The sequence below is a fragment of the Solanum pennellii genome, chromosome 4, assembly GCF_001406875.1.
Source record: "Solanum pennellii chromosome 4, SPENNV200".
Classification (NCBI taxonomy): Eukaryota; Viridiplantae; Streptophyta; class Magnoliopsida; order Solanales; family Solanaceae; genus Solanum; species Solanum pennellii.
In genome coordinates this window covers 68,981,523-69,002,084 of record NC_028640.1, presented here as the reverse complement: position 1 = coordinate 69,002,084, position 20,562 = coordinate 68,981,523, and the positions used below count along the sequence as shown (strand labels likewise).

Here is a 20,562-nt window from a genome sequence, read left to right as displayed (position 1 = left end):
CCTCGATTCTAGAAAGCAAATTTAATATTCCAACATTATTACCTCAAGTAGAAGTACTTGTAGAGTCGTAGAAGTACGATTGTCATATAAAGTACTTATCACCAAAAGAAGAAAAAAACATATAAAGTACTCGAACATAATGTTGCTTAAACTGAATATGAAACAAATTTTGTCTTTTCAACAAGAAAAAGCCAGAGAAAAAAAAAATCATTTTTGGACTATTTAATCTACCATAAAAAATTTTTGTTTGATAAATTATTTTTCAACATTATAAACTTTTTTCTCTATATATATAACATGTTACAAAATATGGGTCAGCTTAACCTTTTACAATTTAATCATATAGAAACATTTTATATATTGATTTTAGTATTTTATGTGTAAAAAAACAACTATTTTTTAAAAAATATAAAACTAAAAATCAAATTGTTAAGTTTAACCGTTAGTTACTCTAAATAGAGCCATGTTAGGCATATTTTCATGAACTTCTTTTTGTAGTTTACATCGTGCAAAACGATATCCTAGTTGTAAAACATTATATAAATGTGATGTATTATTATATTAATTTGATAGATTGTATTAAATTTGAACTCATATCTTTCATAATTAAAATTGATTTAGACCTATTCTGTTTCGATCCTAAAACTGTAAGTGAGTAAAATTAGAACATAAATATGACCAATTCAACTCGCTTATGTTTGAATTAGTAATTAACTATCACGCACTCATTGGTTTAGTCTATTTTATCTCATTTTATGACTTGATTTATAGTATAAATATATGAAAGAACAAACAAAAAATTTAAAACTTAATAATAATTGGACCGATTGATGAGTTAAAATATCTTCTTTCTTTTTTTATTTTATTTCAATTTAATTCATCTTGCACAAGCAACATTTGGACAGATCAACTATCCATATATTTCTTTATTATTTCAACTTATTCTGATTAGTTCAAATTGTCACATAATCGGCTTGCTCACTAAGTAAATAGTAAAGCTATAATTTCATTTATTAATTATTGCTAAATAAACTTGAACCAAAATAAAGAGGCTACTTAATTACATATTCGTACTTGTAAAAAGGTAAGTACTCTCCAAGTCTTTTTTTTGGATTAAAATTCATATTTAAAAGTTTATCAAAGTAGACCCTGATAATTTCAAAAACGACAAATAGAAAAGAAAAATAAAGTAGATAATTGAGTTATTAAAGTGGAAAACCCAGCTCTGATGAAAGATTAAAAGCAAAAATCTAATCATGATTTGAGTAATTAATTAAGCAAAAGTAAGACACATTTAGAGAATGATTAAGACATTAGATTAGGACAATAATATTTAACAAACCAATCATATCTAACCACGTGTAAATTTCTCAAATGTTATGATACACGAGTTTTTTTTGCAAAGTAGGTCCCACGAGGACTTGGACAGCTGGCAATTATCCTACGTGTATATTTTTTGTCGGTGGAAGGTAAATAAATAAATAAATAATTTAAAAAAACGGTAATAGTGTGGGTCCCATGAGTAGCAGCCCATGAACATGGTGTTCGAATATCCAGTCCACCCACTCCACATCGCCGACAGAATGATCTGACGGTTTATAGAGCTCCACGTGTCCGTCAAGGTGGGCCCCTAAAACCTTTTTGAGTGATGTTGGTGTGTCGTTTTCATTAGCTGTGAAGCAAAAACAGCTGCTAAATTTGTCCTTATATGGGGCCCTGTTTATGAATTATGACGTCATAAAGATTGTTTTCATTGATTTTAATTTTGCCTTTTTAGTAATGTACTTATATGTACTAGTATAATAATTTACATTATTTTTCGTTGCTTTTTACCATGAAACACACAAGTGTGTGACAATGAATAGCGGGAAAATATTGGCGGCTACTTATACAATTTTGAGAAATTTGAAAAAGTAGAGAGGATAGCAACGAGATACGTTAAAATTATCTCGCTTTTATTCGATGAGTTAATTTTTTAAATAATTATTATTACGATACGATACTATTAGATTTTCATTTGTCTCGTTGCATCATGTTATGTTCAATCATTTTTACCTATTTATGTTTATATGTTTTTTAAAAAATAATTTCTTCTTTATTCTAGTTATCTAAATGTTATGGAATAAATAACATTTGATAGAGCGTATACAAAATAATAAATTATCGATTAGGTTTTCTTTAGCTAAAGTAATCAACAACATATTTTTAAAACAAACACTAACAGAGAAGCTTTTTCAATTTTTTAAAAGATTCTCTTGGGGAAAATTAAAAATCTAAAGTGCCCGCATTTTCAACTTTTAGTTATTCTAATTTCATGAAAATTATTCACTACACAGATGTCTTAAAAATAAATTTATTCTCAAAGCTTTTCAAATAACTTGATATAATTCTTATAATCCATAATAATAGAAACTTGAACATAAATATTTGATTGCAAATTAAAAGACATTAATTCTATGATTAATATTTTCATATGTAACAACTAATTACAATTACACGTATCAATATTTAAAAGAAAAAAAAAGTGCATGGTACAAACGCATTCAAGAGAGAAGAACAAGTTGGTTGGCCTGAAGTTACTATAATGTCCTTCAACCAGAGTAATTAATAAGCAAATTAACTAAACGACCAAAGAATATTAGAAATTATTAAAAACTGTAATTAAATGTTGCTTTTTAATTTCAATACTTGCAAGGGAAATTACTATTTCTCAATGGTATTAAATTAAATTTCATTAAATACACCGTCTAAGAATTAAACGATCTTAACATAAATGATAAATCTTAGTGAGGGCCAGATTTCATTATTTATTTTTGAAATTTAATTAGCATGAATCAATTATTCTTTTGGCCACTGATCACTTCACAACTACTCTTGGTTTTCATGAAAGGTACAAATAACAAATCAATTATATTAATTCTAAAAAAATGTAGATGACATAATCAATTTTTATAACATATTAAGTTTATTGTTTTTTCAAGTAAGAAGTTTGTTACACCATCAATTGGTACATTTATTTAAGAGTCCGTAAATAATAAAAGTGCAGAAAGCTAGCTGAAGATGGAACAACTTTAATAAAACAAGAAAAACGTATATCAAAGTGAGATGTTTTCAGATACCTAATCATATTTTTCTTTGTACGAATAGGCACTACATATACACATTATTTTTTTTTATAAATAATAAGTGATATTTTTTTTGCACGCTCTCTTTGTTTCATTTAATTCGGTTCATATTTAACTTTAATATCATTTTTCATAAAGCTTTTGTAAGGATGCACTTTATTAAATCAATCTTATCAAATGATGTTTTTAAACTCTAAATTTGACTTCTATTTTATGTAATAATTTAATATTAATGATATCATCAAAAAATAAAATAAAATTAATAATAACACGTTTGATTTGTTAAAATGGACAAATAAAGAAAATATCTTGAATAGAGGAGCCACTTTTAAAAGTCTGAAAGGCGGCGCCTAAACTAGTCGGACTTGCTTGAATCGATAGGCTTACCGAACTTCTCTGTCTATTTAATTAATTTTGTTACAGACTCTTCCCCACGCCTATTTCTTCCCTCGATCCTGTAGTGAAGCTTGTCCCCCGCCCTAGGCTATTGAGTGACTGAACCTGCCATAATATACTTCTGTCTATTATATCACCAGCAACTGAAGTCGAGCATACATACGATGATCTTCATGCGTGAATAGCTGGAACATATATCATGCATGTACTAAATTATTACATGCACTAAAACGTAAATTAATTGTGACAGAATAATTAAAATTTTTCCAACCAATAAATTAAAGTTGCATATATATAAGTTAAAGCTCTATAAATATAAAAACTTCTTTATAAAAAAAAGTTTATTTTTTAATATCAGGTTCAAATTCTAATCAATACAATTAGTAATTTCTGGCTACAAAATAACTTTAAACAAAAAATACGTTGATGCAGACAACGTTATTTCATCAAGTTGACCAACAACGAATGATACAAGACATTAATTTAATTTCCAAGTCATTTTCTTATCTTTCTTTTTTTTCTTTATCCTTTTTTGCTACAAAGACTTTTTTATTCTGTTCTTGGCCTCTTGTTTTTGTACGAAAATCTTATGTGTGGAGAGAAATTTAGAAAATCTCATTCAAAGTAATAACAAATTGTCTTATTTGATGATGATAGTTTCTAATATTAGAAATGAAAAATATGGAAAACAAGATTGTGAATCTTTCTTTGCAAAAATGAAGTATATATATAGTAGGGGACCTATTTTGTAGTAATAGTAAATAGGTCGCGCTCTTCGCCTTCTCTTTCGTTTTAATTTATTTATCTTTTCTTATTTGATTAAAAGAAATATCTCTTACTTTTAAGTTTTATATAATTAAAATTAAAGAAAAACAAATTAGAACGGAAAAGATATTTTAATTAGTATCAGTAGGAATCTGCCGACACTCCAGGTGAGTCATGTGTGGACAATGTGCATATTTTTTTTTATATATATAATATATAAGTGTAATTAAATGTATTTGTATTATACTATGTGCCACCGACAGTTGGCATAGGGTCACCTTCAAGGCAAAGGGTACTACAATATTACTAGTAAAAAAAACAGCTCATTTATTACTTTTCTCATCAAACTTTATCACTTTCCACAATTTCTTCATTTCCATCTGTCATCTGATTATAAATCAAAAGTCCTTTGATTCATTGTATTAGTATAATTATTATTAATTATAAAATCTAAAAGTTAATGTAAGATATTTGGTTGGCCACCTAAAAAATACTAATAGTCCCACAATTAGTAATGTTACACCAAATTAATAAATTATGATAGCATAATTTTTCACTAGTATATCTAAACTTTTGGTGATATGCTAGGACTTATGTTCATGTTGTAAGAAGCAAAATTGTTTTGCCTAAAAAGTTAATCTCTTGATGTTGAGACATTTATGGATTAGTTTTACTTTCTCCGTTCACTTTTACTTTATTATTTTCTTATAAGCAATGTGCAAAATATAATATTGATAAGTAAAAGTAAATAAAGGAAGTTTGTGAAGAGATCAGTAAAATTAATTAAAAAAAAATCCGACCTACCGGATTCGAACCAGTGACCTAAGGATTATCTGAGGGATTTTCCCACTACAGTCCTCCGCTCTACCAACTGAGCTAAGGTCGGATGTATTAATAATTGCTATAAAAAAATTAATATATTATTTTTGTTTACATGAGATGGAACCTTTACTAATGAGTGAGTGTCCACAAGTTCCAATACAAATAAAATAAATTCATGTGGTAATCATCAAAGGACTGGTATTTAGAGGATTGAGATCAACCTAAACAACAACATGACTAAGGCTAATAAAATACTCATAGGGCTACAAGTATGACATTTGGTATATGTAGCCTTTATAATTTTTTGTAGAAATCAAGGTAACTACACTAGTGATGATGAGTATCCATTAAGAAATATCATGGTAAATTTTTTAGAAATCAAGGTAACTTAGTTTTCTTGGTAAATGTTATGTTCCAATGATTATTTTTTGTTGCTTCAACTTGAGAAAGATCCCCCCTTTTTAAATGAAAAAAAAAAAGAAAGAAAAAGATATCAAGGGAAAGAACACATTTTAATAGCACTATCAATATATCAAAAATATATTTAAACGATAATAAATATAATAAAGAGTGTTAAATTTTTTATCTACATCAGTTAATTATTATTGAATTCAATTTTGACATAGACTTTAAGAACATTTATATTGCAACTAAAACTAATAACAATTACATAATTACCTCTATATATGATATATATCCTTTCTTTAGCAAATAAGCAATTATAAGAAGGCATACATGTAAATTGATATTTAATATATAGACGGTTGGCCATCTGTTTAATTAGGTAATATTCCATTACCAAAATTCTCGATTTTAGTCTCCATTTATTCCTCTAATACAACCAAAGCAGATAAACCAAAGAATTTTTACTGAAAAAGCTGAACAATGTCACAAGAGAATATGGATATATTTGTTATAATATGATGGTATTGATTATTTTTTTTAATACATAAGAATAACTATAATGAATGAATATTACATTATTCAAAAAGATTATTTTCCAAAGACTCGGTTGGTGGGTGAAAAATATGGGGGCTGACGCCTGCCTAGTGCCGGAAGGTCAAGAAAGTTGGTAACATGATGACAAGGGAAGCCGGCGATCGAAGCTTCGGTTATTTTTTTAGAAAATAATTAAAGAGTATTTCGACGACAACAAATACTATAAGAAGTGAAGGTGAAGTACGTGCAAAATCATTTATAGAACTTACTTTTTTTTAATTTTTACTATTAACAAACTCATATACTTCAATAGCAATCCAACATGAAAATATATAAAAAAGAAATATTAGATATACATCCTATATTTTAATATATATATATATATTTTGTTTAAGGATATAATTATTTTTTTGATAAGTAGGATGTCTCGAATTTCAAGAGAAATGGTTGAGTAATTTGTGAACCTGTTGTTGTGTCCTCTTATGCCAGCAACTCTTATGCTGTCTTTTACATCACATGTCATGTTTATACTCACTCCATCATTCTTTGTTTTCCCTTTAAATTAGCACAAACATACTCATCCATACAATATCTATCCTCCTCCCTCTCCAAGTGGAACTACTTCTCTCTTTTTGTTTCTATTCCTATTCCTAATTAATCTCTTTTCTCTCAAAAGAAAACATTGTAATTGAGGTGCTTAATGGGCTACTTAACTTTGTAACACTATCATTGGGCTTAAATGGACTCATAACCAACTTTTTCCTTTTTTCATACGGACTCATAACCAACTTTTTCCTTTTTTCATACGAGCTAAATAATAAGGAAAAACTATCTAATTACATCGATATTTCTATTATAAATATGATTCTACTTTATATATATATATATGGTGAAATATATATTTATTGTCTTACTAATCAATAATTTTGTATCAGATTTCATATATCAATTATACTTGATACTAGATATATTTTGAAATACAAATACATAGAGAGAGCGAGAGCAAGAAAGTTGATGTATCTTAGATACATGTGAATCACACTTGGTATGAAAAAGTTACACCTGATTTGACCCCTATATAGCTGAGATTCGTGTATCTAGATATTGGAGAAAAATATAGAAGCTAATTTTGGGCACGTAATTAGGTCCTAAACTAATTGAATTTATGTTTTTTTGCTCAAATAATAAATCTTGAGTACTAGCGTAAGAGAAACATAGGTGATTTACAAAAATGCCGTTGGTAGTATGTGATCTTAAACTTTTAACCTCGTCTGTTTTATGCGCAAATTCAAATTTAACATGTTTTGCGTTCCACCTTGAAGGTTTTCCATGAGGCAAGCCGAGGTCAAAAGAATTGCACTATTGAAAAACATGGTTATTTAGCGACAGATAAATTTTGTAGCTAAATATTAAAATTATCACTAATTTTATTTTGTGACAAATTAACGATGATAATTTTTAACTACGAGCAAATTAGCGACCAATAGATGCTCCGAGAAGCAATAGCTCATTGATCATAGCTAAATTCTATTTTTTAAAAATAATAATTTTTGGATGTAATTTCTCTATACGACCTAATCAACCCCTTTCAACTTGAGTTTCAATCACATTCATTTCTTGTCTGTTAGGATCACAATGAAAAAAAAAGTACTTTTAATAGTAGTATTTGTTATGTACTAAACTATTGTATCAAACTAGTTGGTGATCTTGACCCAAAAAAATGTCTTTAGTTTCGTGATGAAATTATAGGCACAATTATGTCTCTATATTTGGACCAAGGAGAAAAAGAAATAACAACTAATTAATGTGCTCTACTCGATTTTGTTGCACTACTTACTCATATAGACTTATAGAGTGGATTCGAATTGATTAATATATTCTTATTCTGTAAGATGTACTTTAATTTTATATATTAATGATTGCAGGCTTTTACTTGACGCCATAAATCAAGCTTAAGTACATCATATTTATTTATCAGGGACAAATAAATAGTGAATTGTTTTATTTTTTATGAGAAAAATCTTGATTTTTTTTGTAGCTTTGTGATGACAATAATACTTTATTTTTTTGAAGTCACCCCTTCTTACACCTTTTCAATTCTACAAAGACTATTTAGAAATTAATATTTGGAGATTCATCTAGGAGGTAATTAACCTCCTTGAATTCTTTCCTTAAAATATTTGGATTCTTTTTTAGCAAAAAAAGAGTGAAGAAATCAAAACAAGATCAAGTCACGAGGAAACTAAGTAGTTCAGTTAGTTAACTATTTATGCTTTTATTTTGTTGGTGAGAATTCGATTTCCTACGTCATAGTCTTCTCTCCTATTTCCCCTTTCCCCCCACCAACAATTCTTTTCCACCTATCTAACCTTCTTCCTTATAAGCCATATATGATTAATGGGTCGTTTGGTATGGCACAAAAATGGGATATTCAACTTTATAGAGGATTATTAGTTGGGCTAAGTTGTGAAGTAGGTAGGGCATTTGAGCCCACATTTAGAAATAGAACTAAGTTATAGGCCCACATGCTCCATTCTGGTAGTAATTGTACATAACCTAGGTCAGGTGGGTTCTATATGACCAGACAAAGGTGTGGGCTGGGCTCCTATACTATGAGTTGGGTTTTAGGCTCATCTTTGGGTCCAAAAATACACTATGGGTCCTCATCGACTGTATTCATGTCGCTTCATTTAAACTAATTTTTCTAACACTAGAAGTTCTATACATTTTCGATTGGCTCTGCATGACTAAAGACTTGTAAATAAATGTTGAATCTTAACATATACATTAACATGATTAAGATTTAATCCCAACTTATGTATATCGTTACTATATATAGTTCTTCTAGTTAAGAAATTGTTAATCCACCTTCTTTCATGTGCTTTATCAAGAAAAGTCAAACTTAACTCCCTTTTAGTTATTACAATTTGATTCTATTAATTTCTTGGGCATTGTGGCGTATTGGTCTTGATGCTTTCTTGGGCCTTAATGATGTTGATTCTTTTGGGCTGATCGAAATCCAATCTACACACATCATTACACCAAATGATCTTTAGTGAATATATTTATTTAGTGACAATTATATTTTTAGCTCTCTTTATAAATGTTTACTAAAACCTATAGCTGGATCTAATTACAATCAGATAAAGACTTTAATATTCTCTATTTTAACATACATATTTATTGCCGTTAAAATATAGTTTTGCTATAGCGCATGTTGTTGATTCAAATCACTAAATACTCAGGTTGGCTATAAAGAGCACAATCCAAGGCTAAATACTTATGGTTGATCAATTAGTGAAGTAATATAGTGAGGGAAAGGTGAAAGAATCAAATAACACATAGGCCATGAATTGAAATAAATCTCAATAATTGAAGCAAATGGTTTTTTATAGTTTCTTGATTTATAATTCTTAATTTAAAGATAATATAACGACTAGTTTCACAATTTAATTATTATTTTATAGTAATAATATTCTTATAAAAACAAGATATACACAAATGAAGTTAAAATTATTAGTAAAATTTTATCGAAATATTAACTTGTGGTTAAAATCTACCATTGGTGGAGTATCACATTAGGTTCTGTGTATTCTAATTATATGATATATAGTTGGAGATATTCATCATCAGTCTAAAATAAGTACGTTAGGTATTTGATTAGGTAGCTTTTATTGGTGATGAAAAATTCATAATCTTTTTTCGTCATAGTTGTATGATTAAGCCGATATATTCCTTTTCAAAGTAATCCACCCTTAATTAATTAGTAATATTTCTACCAAACAAAATAAAAAATAAAATACTTTGATTAGGTTTACAACTTTTCACATTCCATACACATAATTTTTAACTGAAATCATAAACTTTAAACTAATTATTATGATTAAAGTTAATTTACCAAATTAATTCTTAATTAATATTCTGCCTCTTCAACTTTAAATCCGTTACATTAGTCTTTATGACAACTCTATGTGCACCTATAAATAACCATCTCCAAAAAAAATCATATTCTCATTATATTCCACGTACTGTATACTATATTTTCAATATTTCTCTAAAAAGAAAATTCCAATATGACACCTTTAAAACTTTCAATAATACTACTAGTCTCATGGCTTCTAACAACTACTACTATAGCAACCAACATGTCCAAAATTAAACCAGGACAAGGTATTGCTGCTAGACTTCAAGTACTAGAAGGCGGAGATGGAGGAGGAGCTAGCATGCCAGTGTGTTGGAACGCGTTATTTGAGTTGAAATCGTGCACAAATGAGATCGTACTCTTCTTCTTCAATGGTGAATCTTACTTAGGAAAAAATTGTTGTAGAGCGATAAGGACTATTACTTATAATTGTTGGCCGTCTATGCTAAGTTCCGTTGGTTTTACTGCTGAAGAAGTTGATATTCTTCGTGGTTATTGTGGCACACCTTCTCCTGAATCTGCCTTGGAAATTAACGTCTAATTAAGATAATTTTTACGTGCATTACAAAGATTGAAATTAGAATTTTGAGTTTTACGAGAGAAAAAGTACTTTTAGATTTAATAATAATTTTGGGATATGCTAAATTTGGTTATAATATATGATGAACAACGCTAGCTTTTATTGGATTCTAGTGATATTTGTCTTTTATCACTTTTCTTTTTTCACCCAAATATTCTTCATTAAAGTTTTGCATGATGATGTATAAGAGAAAGTTATAATGATTTTATGGTGGGGGCTATATAATGAGCAAAATCAGAAAAAGGAATATATGTAAATATTTGAGCAATCATAAATCACACACCAATTATAGCTTGTGTGGATTTAATTTAACCGCATAAGTGACACACTAGATATATTTATTATTAAAGAGATTGCGATAGATTGATAAAATATATATTTTATATTTATGATTTTCTTTTTTTTGCATAAGGGTCTTTTAATTACGTTGTTGTAGCGACCCCTTTCGCATTGCCCTTCCAAGACATAGCATCTTGCAAAAGGCAAAGAAATTATCTTTGTAATAAATATTTTTATTCTTTAATACGAAATTAAATTTATCGTAATTTAAAATAAATATAAAATATATATATCATTTAATCATAATTCTATTATAAATTTTTATGTGAAAGATGTCAGACCTAATAATTAGGCCCCCACGTTGATTAATAGCATTTAATATTGTTAACTATAAAACTTCCAAGCAGAAATATGAATATAAAAAGTTGTAACGAAAAATGATTATAGGAGGAAAAAAAAAGACACTTTTTTCCTCTTATAACTTATAGCCCTATTATATATACGTTGACCTATGATACTATTCTTTTACATTTGCTTTTTTTTAAACTATATAAACTAAAAAAAATAATTCAATAAATGACTACTTTATTTGTCTTCTAGTCTAGATCTAATACGACTTACTGTACCAAATCAAATTGACAACCAACACTAAATTATATGTAGCGTAAAATCATGAGAATGAGTTCTGACCAAGTCATGACCATTAACTATTATTTTCTTTTTATTCGTAACTTTCTTTTCATAAAGCTTATATCCATGTGATATTTATATTAAATTAATGTAAATAATATATGTTTAATAATTACTTAACTATAATTTTCATTTTATTAATTACTTAGCATCTTAATCATATATTTGTATTAATTCAAATTAATTTTGAAGTAGGCATTGAGATAACTAAATAAGTATTCGCTATATTTATTTTTCTTTATAATTTTTCGAAACAAAAAAATAGAAGAGAAGAAATCTTGCATCTCTTCTTGAAATATGCACCACCAAAAGTGAATAGGATAAAAGTAATTATTTTTCATCTTTAATTAAATGCTTTATTTATGAATTTAACTTTAAAATAGAGAAATTTTTGGTTCAAAACATTTTTTTTTATTATGAATTTGAAAATTAATTCAAATGTGGGATCTTAAAGTCAATTGAGAAGGAAAAAGAATGAAACATACTTTCTAGATCGGTAGGATCAAGACCTAAATGATAACATAGCTGATTGAGTATGTTATGTAGACAAAGACAAAATTGATGCCTTCATAGCCGAAACACTAACACAAACCTCATCGTCACCAGCACAAGTGAATAAGAAATTAAAAAAAATCATGTCAATCTTTATCATCAAAGATGACAATATCACAATCAAGCTATAAATTTAAAATATAAATACTTAATAAAAATTTGAATAATATACGAAGACACTGATTTATTAGTGGGAAATAGGATCATATGTTATTGATTTGATTCCAATTCATGAGATACAAATCTTATTAGTTGAGCTGGTGAATTCAGAATTATCTAATATCAAATTTTTTAAATAAAAGAAATAATATTAAAAAATTTCTTTAATTTTTAATTTGCTAGTAATTCAACATAGCTATAAATAAATTATTAATTTGTGGGAGCCAACCCCACCTCCCCATGTTCAACAACATGATGTCGGATTCAATCAAATTACTCTAACGCTTAAACCCTTTTCCTCTTCCTATTTTCCCATCATTTTCTCCGTCCCTCTTCCTCCTTTCTCCGGCTAAACTTCCGGCGGACGGCACTAGCTCCGGCGTGACGTCCGACTTTAATTTGATTAACTCCAAAACACTTAGCCGTTGAGTAGTGAGTCAGCACCAACACCACCTTTCTTAGTTTCTCCGCCATTGATTATCGCTTGTATTTTTTGGGTGCATTAATGGAAACATCAAGTGGGTATTTGAATTATCATCAATATCCCTCTTTTGGTTCTTCTAGAAGAGATGTCTCTTACAGGTTCGCTTCCTTCTGCACCTTTTTTTCAAGTGAAGAGTCTTAATTAAAAATTTGATTAAAATAACTGTGATTCAAATTAGAATTTCTACTTTGAAGTTTTGATTTTGAGTTTAAGTGTGCTATTAAGTGTATTAATTAGTGGGTAATTGTTGTTTTCTTATGATGGTGACTTGAACTGTTTATTTTTTAGAATTAGGTTTCTGTTTTGTGGTTCCAATTTTAATTTCTTACGTAATAACTCTTACTTTAAGGGAAAAATTGTCATTGGGAATTGGAATTTGTGGGTGGTAAGTATTGAGTCTGGCCATGTTTTGGTAGGTGCACAATTAATTTTTGTGGAATCATTTGCTGTGTGGGTCGGTTGGAATTTGCTGTTGGAACTCTTAAACATATCAATTTTAGGGGGAAGTAATATGCTCATCTTGAGCTGCAATTATTTAGGTCAAACCAGACTCAAGCTTATTCGAAGTATCCCAATGGTGTAACATTGTTGACATATGAAGGAAGAGTAGGAAGATGACTTTAATCTCTTGTTTAGTTTCGGAGAAATAAATGGCTCACGAGGAATGGAAAGAAACACATTATATTTGATCTCTTAAGTCTGTGCATAGAAATATTGAGTGGGTCATCACTTGTAAGAATGACATAATGCTAATCCATATTCCACACTGCCAAGGAAGCATCGGTTTCAATCTCATTATGACTTGGTCGTTTGGAATAGCAATTAATTCGATCAGAAGATTCGTGGAAGTATGAAAATACTAATTGAGTTCCTTCTGTTTTAAGTTTAATTTCCATGTTAGTGAGAACACATGTTGTGTAATTTAGATGTTTATTTGTAGAATGTTCATACCTGCAGTTTTCCTGTTTTGGGGAAAAGAATTAGTGTTGTATTAGGTAATGAAGTGAGTGAAGTTAAGTGTACCTGCATTTTGATCTACCTCCCTATTGTTGGCATTGCTGCTCGGATATGGAGAAGCGAGAGTTTGAACACATGGGACAAAGTGTTCTTTAGCTAAAAAGACTAGATTATGTTGTCCTTATTTTTGTTGCAAAAAAAGAGAGAGATTATACTATAAGAAATTTAACTGAATTATAAGGTAAAGATTATATCTTTTATAGGATTTCATATTTGATATGAGACAAACTGTACCTGTCTCAATGTTGTAGTCTCACTCTTTATCTTGAAGATTTCAGCTACTTGTTTGCATTTTATTGGTGCTACACTGCTATCTTTTGATCTTCTACTTATTTCAAGTTACGAAATTTTCTCGAATCTTTTAATTCTGCTTTTGGTTAAAGATCTCATTGTATCGTTCCTTTTTGATTCATAAAAAAAAGAAGAGAGAAAAAAGGAAAAACATGTCTTGTTCCTTATTCTCTTAAAATGAAAATTCTAGTTGACTTTTGACTGTTAGCTATATGAATCCTCATTGTTCATGTCGCCTCATTTGAAGCTATCTCAATTCAATATTTAAAAATTTAGTTTCTTTTTAACACTAGTAAATTTTTTACTTTTTCTATTGATATACAAATCTTTAACAAGTCTAAAAATAGACTTATAGTGAAAAAATCCTATCTAAAAATAGACTTATAGTAAATTTATCAACATGGTTAAACTTTATGGTTTATCCAACTTGTTGTTTTGATGAAAAAACTTGATCCAGCTAATTGGTATCCTCGATATCTATTCTTCTATTCTATTGTGTCCTATTTCGCTGGGTCTCATGGTCTCCAAGAGATTCTCGGTATTTTGAGACTTCATTCCATAATGATTTTTTTCCCTATCTCGTCGCTTTTAACTCCGTAAATCACTGTGGTTTTTTCACCTATAGAGTATTTCTCATGGTTCGAGCTTTTGGTTGACGTCTTTGCTAGATTCGTCAATCAACACAATATCGCTAATAAAGAGCATACTGCCATGTGATATATGTTTAGTTAGTTCATCTATAACTAGAATAAACAAGTACAGCCTGAATGCTGATCTGTGGTATAATTACTTCTAGGTATTTTGATACTTCATTCCATATGATTTTTTTTCCATCTCATTGCTTATAACTCCTTAAATCACTGTGGTTTTTTCACCTACAGATTATTTCTTCATGGTTTGAGCTTTTGGTTGACGTCTTTGCTAGATTCGTCAATTAACACAATATCGCCTATAAAGAGCATACTACCATGTGACATATGTTTTGTTAGTTCATCTATAATTAGAATAAACAAGTACAGCCTGAGTGCTGATCTGTGGTATAGACCCCCAATTATGGAAAATCATTTATTTTTCCTACCACTATCTTACACTAGTGTTAGCTCCTTCATACATGTCCTTTATGACATGTATAAGTTAACATGAATTCAGTTTTTCTCCAACAACCACCAAAAGACTTCTTGTGATGCTCTATCGTATGCTTTCTCAAGGTAAATAAACACCATGTATAGATATTGGACAGATAATTTCTTAAAGTTTAAAGTTTGACTAAAATCCTATTTGGCTAACTGACATTACATTCTCAATCCTTGACAATCACCCTAAAGTTGTAATATGTTTTACATTCGAGTCATTTTCTTGGTCTTGGGAAGATCACAGCTAAAATAAAGGGGGAAAATGAGGGATCCGACCACTTCTGATATATTCTGGATAGCTAAATTCTTAAGTTCAAACTAATGTTTACATGACCAGAAGTAAGGCCTTAAAATTGAAGAAACCTATTAAATCTGTAAAGAGAACAAGGGATTGTTGACATGTTTGAGCTTTAATAATCCAATAGAAATTCTTTAGAAGCTTCTTTGTCTTTGGGTTGAAAATTGCAGTTTGATTTTTCACATATGAAAATGGACAAGTAGTGCGAGGAAGGTGACAAGGAATTGTCTCTTAAGTAAAATATCACCAACGAATTAAGTTTTCTCTTCTCTCATCTTCTCCTGCCTTGTGAGTTTTCTTTCTTTACATCCCAGCACGGTTTTCGTTTCTTGCTGTATCTTTGGCATGTTGGTCAAGGGGTTTAATGCATGTATTGTTCATTCGGTTCATCTAATTGAGTTACTGGCTTGAAACGTCTATTTCATGGATGAAAGTTGGTAGCTTTGTGGTTCATCTTAGTTGGAGATGTTATAGCCACTTGTTTAGATTTCACATTGAAGATGAGGCTATGGTTTGCCATTGGAATGATGTTATATGAACTGCTTGTCGAGGGGCTATTTTGGTTATAGATTAACATATTGACAATTTTGTTCTCATTGAATCATGAGGTTCATTTTTTAGGTTACGATTATTGATAAGTACACTAATTATCTCTAAATAGTTCCATATACTGTACTACTTCTAACAACAGGTTGTCAGTAATATAAGGTAGTTTTGAAAAGTAGTGAATAGATGAATTGACATTAGCCTTTCACAGTGTAGTGCTCTATTATTGGAAAATGATGAAGTTTTTCACATTTGTCAATGTTGGATGAGAAGTTTGGCTATCGCTGAATCATGGAATATCTTGAACTTTAGGGCTCATGGGTGTGATTCTACATGTTGGATTTTAGTCTCAGTATCCCATAGTGCAAAGAAATAGCTCCATATCGACTTTGAAGATTTGATGGTGTTGATTAGGATTTTAGCCATTTTCTGGAAAGTGTTTTCTGGTAAATCTAATTACTCAACCAGCAGTATATTCTGGGCAAAAGTATTTGCCGTAGATTTTTTCATTGATAGAGCACGTTAGGGTTCTTTTCTTTCTTCATTTTTCTTGAAAGAGAGGGCAACAATATCCGATATAATTTCTTTCAGTGAGCTAAAAGATTTTACCGAGTCAAAAGCAAACAGTGCAAACAGGCACAAAAGTCGGTTTGAGGTTGAAGCACAAAGCACATTTAAAGCTTGGGTTTAGAGAAAAAGCCATCATTGATTGCTATTGTTCTTTTGGATTTTCAGTTAAACAACTGTCATTACCTCTTTTTGTCAATTAGATCTGCGAAAACCATCATTTTTGGAGTATGTGCTTTTCATAATATTTTTTTGAACTCCAAAAAAGTAAAAGTAAAATTGTATTTGCACCAAGTAGCAAAAAAGGAAAAAGGGAATGGACATCAGTCATGACTTAGCAAAAAGTTGATTCGATGCCAAACAAAAACTCATCTCCCTGGTTATGGTTCTATATGAAACTCAGCAGAGACTATATTTGTACCTACATATGGTTTATGCTAGAATGTCTTGAGAACTTAAAATGTATCTGTTGTTTGGAATTCCTAATTAAGGCTGATTAGTAGCATAACTACCTCCTATTATATATGGTAAAGTAATTCTGAGGTAAGCTTCACATTTTGTGAAGAGCTAGCCACTAGGAACCTTTAAGCATCTAAATCATAAAGAAAAACAAGATACAGTTTTTATCTACATTTCTGAGAAATGCGGGTGCTTTTTTGATCTTTACTAACTCCCTCTTCTTAAAGAGGGATTACCGATGACAAAGTGCTCCCTGGTTAGTGTTTTGGTAGGGGCAGGTTGGCTACACTGCGTTCCTCTTGCTTGCTAAGCTTTATTAAAGAGAATGATGCCTGTGTGTGAATCAGAATGAACCTCTAATGGAAATGGGTCATTCTAATGTTGTATGCTTGGGTGTGTATTTGCTAACCGTCCCAAACAAAGAGAAAAGGTATGTGAGCAAAAAGTGAAAAATAAAATAAAATCATTTAATCCAGTTATTTGGATTAAGGTATTGGTTCTACAGTGGATAGCGCCATTCTTTCTTTTACCTTCATAGATATTGTCTTCACTTGTTATGTCGTAGTGCTTCTTTAGCGACACAATCATCTATCTGATTTGTTTTTTATGCAGCTGTGGCAGTTGTGGGTATGAGTTAAATCTTAACTCATCAAGTCGCAATACTGCTTCCATTGGGTCCAAGTATGGGAAGTCCATTAAGAAAGGGATGATCTCCTTCTTGTCCATTGATGAGAGCAGATTTACCCAGGTTGATGAATTCAAGTGTGTACCGTTCTTTTTCTCCAAACGTTCTTGGGGCTTGTTCCAGCGGCGAACAAAACTTCAGTGCAGAAAATGTGGTAAAGATATTGGAATTGCTTATGATGATAGTGCTTCTTCTTACCCACTTGTAGCCGATGCATCAGATACAGCCTCCGGTAGTGAAATAACCACTCATAGGAAATACGATATTAAAATCCGCTCGTTGCAACCGTCTTCCTCAGCATCGGGTACTCCTCTCCCTGAGTGATATATAATGCCTGTGAATAATTCTTCTGTTTGGCATGTATTTATGATCATGCAATAGCACTTTGCTGGAATTTTAAAATTCGAGGTGCTTTTTGGTTTCCTGTTATATTACTTATCAAGTAAATAAGACTGATCAGATTACAGGCTTGGTTGGAGGATTTGTATAATTTTCTTGCTATCCATCTCTCAAGAGGTGGGCAAGCACTCTTTTGGGGGATGTAGTTTGTATTTTGTACATAAGGAACAGAACTGTCAATGAGGTGTGGATTTGAAGCAGCTAAGTTTAGCATTTGTCATTTTTGATTGTGTTTTTAATACCTATCAGGCAATCTTCAAGCTGTCACAACTTACGTCTATAAATTCATGGCTACTTGGATCAGTGCTCTCTCTCTCTCTCCCTCTCTCGCGCACACGAACACACACACGAGGGTGGTCTTAGTTGTTACTCTTATGTATTTTACGGGCTTTTTCTAGTTTCTGTATTGCTTTCTTCTCCCTTGTTTGTCTCAACACATTCTAATTGAAAATTTAGTTGATCGTTGGCTGTGAAGAAATAGGTCTTGACAACAATCAATTTAGTAGTCTCTCTTCCCCCAGTCGCGCTAAACATCCTTACAAGCTTTGGATTCTTCTTATCTCTGATCGAGAAAGAGGTTACGAAGTAAGTGAAACTGTACCTCCCTAGCTCTTCTCGTTGGTGTCTGATGTTTAACTTGTTCGTATATTTATCTCTTAGATGACTTGATCATATAAAAATTCATATAAGCTGTTCTTGTTACCTTATAGCTCCTTTAGTTTTCCTTTCTCGAGTCATCCTTTTAAATATTATTCATAGGTTCCCAAGAAAAGACTATTAATTGGACTTTTCAGCCATTATGGACCATTAAAAGCCCAGTACAAATAGTGCAACAAGATCGTACACAAATTCTAGCATGAAATTTGGAATTCATTCAGGTAGTTTTGAGTCGAGAGTATATTGGAAATCACTTTTCCACATTCATAATTTATTTGAGCGATCACATTAGTATGTTGTTATTTTGGTATTAACATAATTGTTTGACCCCGTCTATTGTACAATTTGCACTATTATATACTACAATGGAATGGATTTCATTCAATCAACAAAGAACAATCAATATGGTTCAATTATTTCGACCAACATTTATTAGTTTTATCCTTTAGTCAATGCTGGTTAATACTATACACTACAGAGACTGCTTCAATATGTGTCTCGTACTATTGATACTCTTCCCCGTAGTAAGTTCTAAAATCGATCCATAAAGGAGAAATAGAGCTGCCTTTTCAGTATTTTTTTTCTTTTGAATTTCCCATCCAAATTCGATATCTCTGTATTGGAGATTGATTAAATTTAAAATCAAGCATAGCAGGGCTCATTTTAGAGGCGACACTCTCAAGTCTCAACAATTTATTTCATTCTCATAGGTTTGAATCTGATGTTGGTCCTTTCTCCATGGAGGGATTACAATTCACAATTATTACACTACAATCAAACCCATGTTGGTCCTTTCTCCATGTTAGATTGTCTGATCACAAACTTTAAGAATAATTTACCATCAACGTTCTATATAAATATCTATAACGTTAAATATTTTTGCGATAAGATTTCCCAAATAATATTTGGAAAAAATTTGGCAAATAATGTTTGTCCATATAATTTGTCATTATTTGGCAAATATCCCAAATTTCCAAATACTAGTTTTTTCTAGTATTTTGGCCAAATCTCATTATTTGGGATCTTTTGAAAATTAAATTTTTACCCCAAACTTTTATCTCTTACAAAGTACCCTCTATAGTAGTTGCTTGCGTTGTATTACATATTTTTTTACGTGGAACACCAAAATAGTGATGAAACATTTACTGAATATTAAGTAATGATTTGATTGTTGATGAAAATGATGAAAAATTGGCTCAAGGTAACAAAGTGCACTTTGTATACTTCACGATGTATGTAATGATGTTTATTGCACTCACTCCAAATTATCACATTGCTCTAGTATCATGGATACTATTTGTTATTGTCGTAACGAACATCCAAGTGACTTGTAATACAAATCTATAGTTAGTTTTGATAGTTCTAAAACTTATGGGTATAAATCATATTTTTCTAAAAATGTGAAATATATTTCACATATCCTATGGCCAAACACATGGTGATTTTCACTCAAATAATATTTGCTAAGAATATTTAGAAATCTATGGCCAAACGCTAGCCAAATGTCTCTTTCATTGTAGCGCGAGTGTCACGACCCAAAACCGGGGCCGCGACTGGCACCCACAATTTCCCTCCTATGTGAGCGAACCAACCAATCTAACCCTTATCATTTTAACATATATCAACAGAAAATAATGCGGAAGACTTAAACTCATTAAATAAAACAAATCAACATCTATTAATTCCCCCAAAATCTGGAAGTCATCATCACAAGAACATCTATCTCAAATTACTAAACTAAGAATGTCTAAGAACAAAAATAACTAAAAAGCTAGTCCATGCCGGAAGTTCAAGGCA

The 20,562-nt window shown here is 30.4% G+C and overlaps 2 protein-coding genes and 1 non-coding gene across 3 annotated transcripts; 2 read left to right on the top strand and 1 right to left on the bottom strand.

The window, feature by feature from the left end:
• Positions 1-5,080: 5,080 nt before the first annotated feature.
• Positions 5,081-5,172, bottom strand: TRNAY-GUA. The gene is given in 2 exon segments: positions 5,081-5,116; positions 5,136-5,172. It is a non-coding gene; the product is annotated as a tRNA-Tyr (tRNA).
• Positions 5,173-10,094: 4,922 nt separating this feature from the next.
• Positions 10,095-10,578, top strand: LOC107016986 (egg cell-secreted protein 1.2). The gene has a single exon (XM_015217279.2). The coding sequence runs from the start codon at positions 10,121-10,123 to the stop codon at positions 10,508-10,510; it is 390 nt and encodes a 129-aa protein (XP_015072765.1). The 5' UTR covers positions 10,095-10,120; the 3' UTR covers positions 10,511-10,578.
• A 1,871-nt stretch (positions 10,579-12,449) lies between these two features.
• LOC107016115 (uncharacterized protein At4g08330, chloroplastic-like) lies at positions 12,450-18,411 on the top strand. The gene is made up of 2 exons (XM_015216601.2): positions 12,450-12,811; positions 17,637-18,411. Exons 1-2 carry the CDS (start codon positions 12,735-12,737, stop codon positions 18,031-18,033), a joined length of 474 nt encoding a protein of 157 aa, XP_015072087.1. The 5' UTR covers positions 12,450-12,734; the 3' UTR covers positions 18,034-18,411.
• The last annotated feature ends 2,151 nt before the right edge of the window (positions 18,412-20,562 follow it).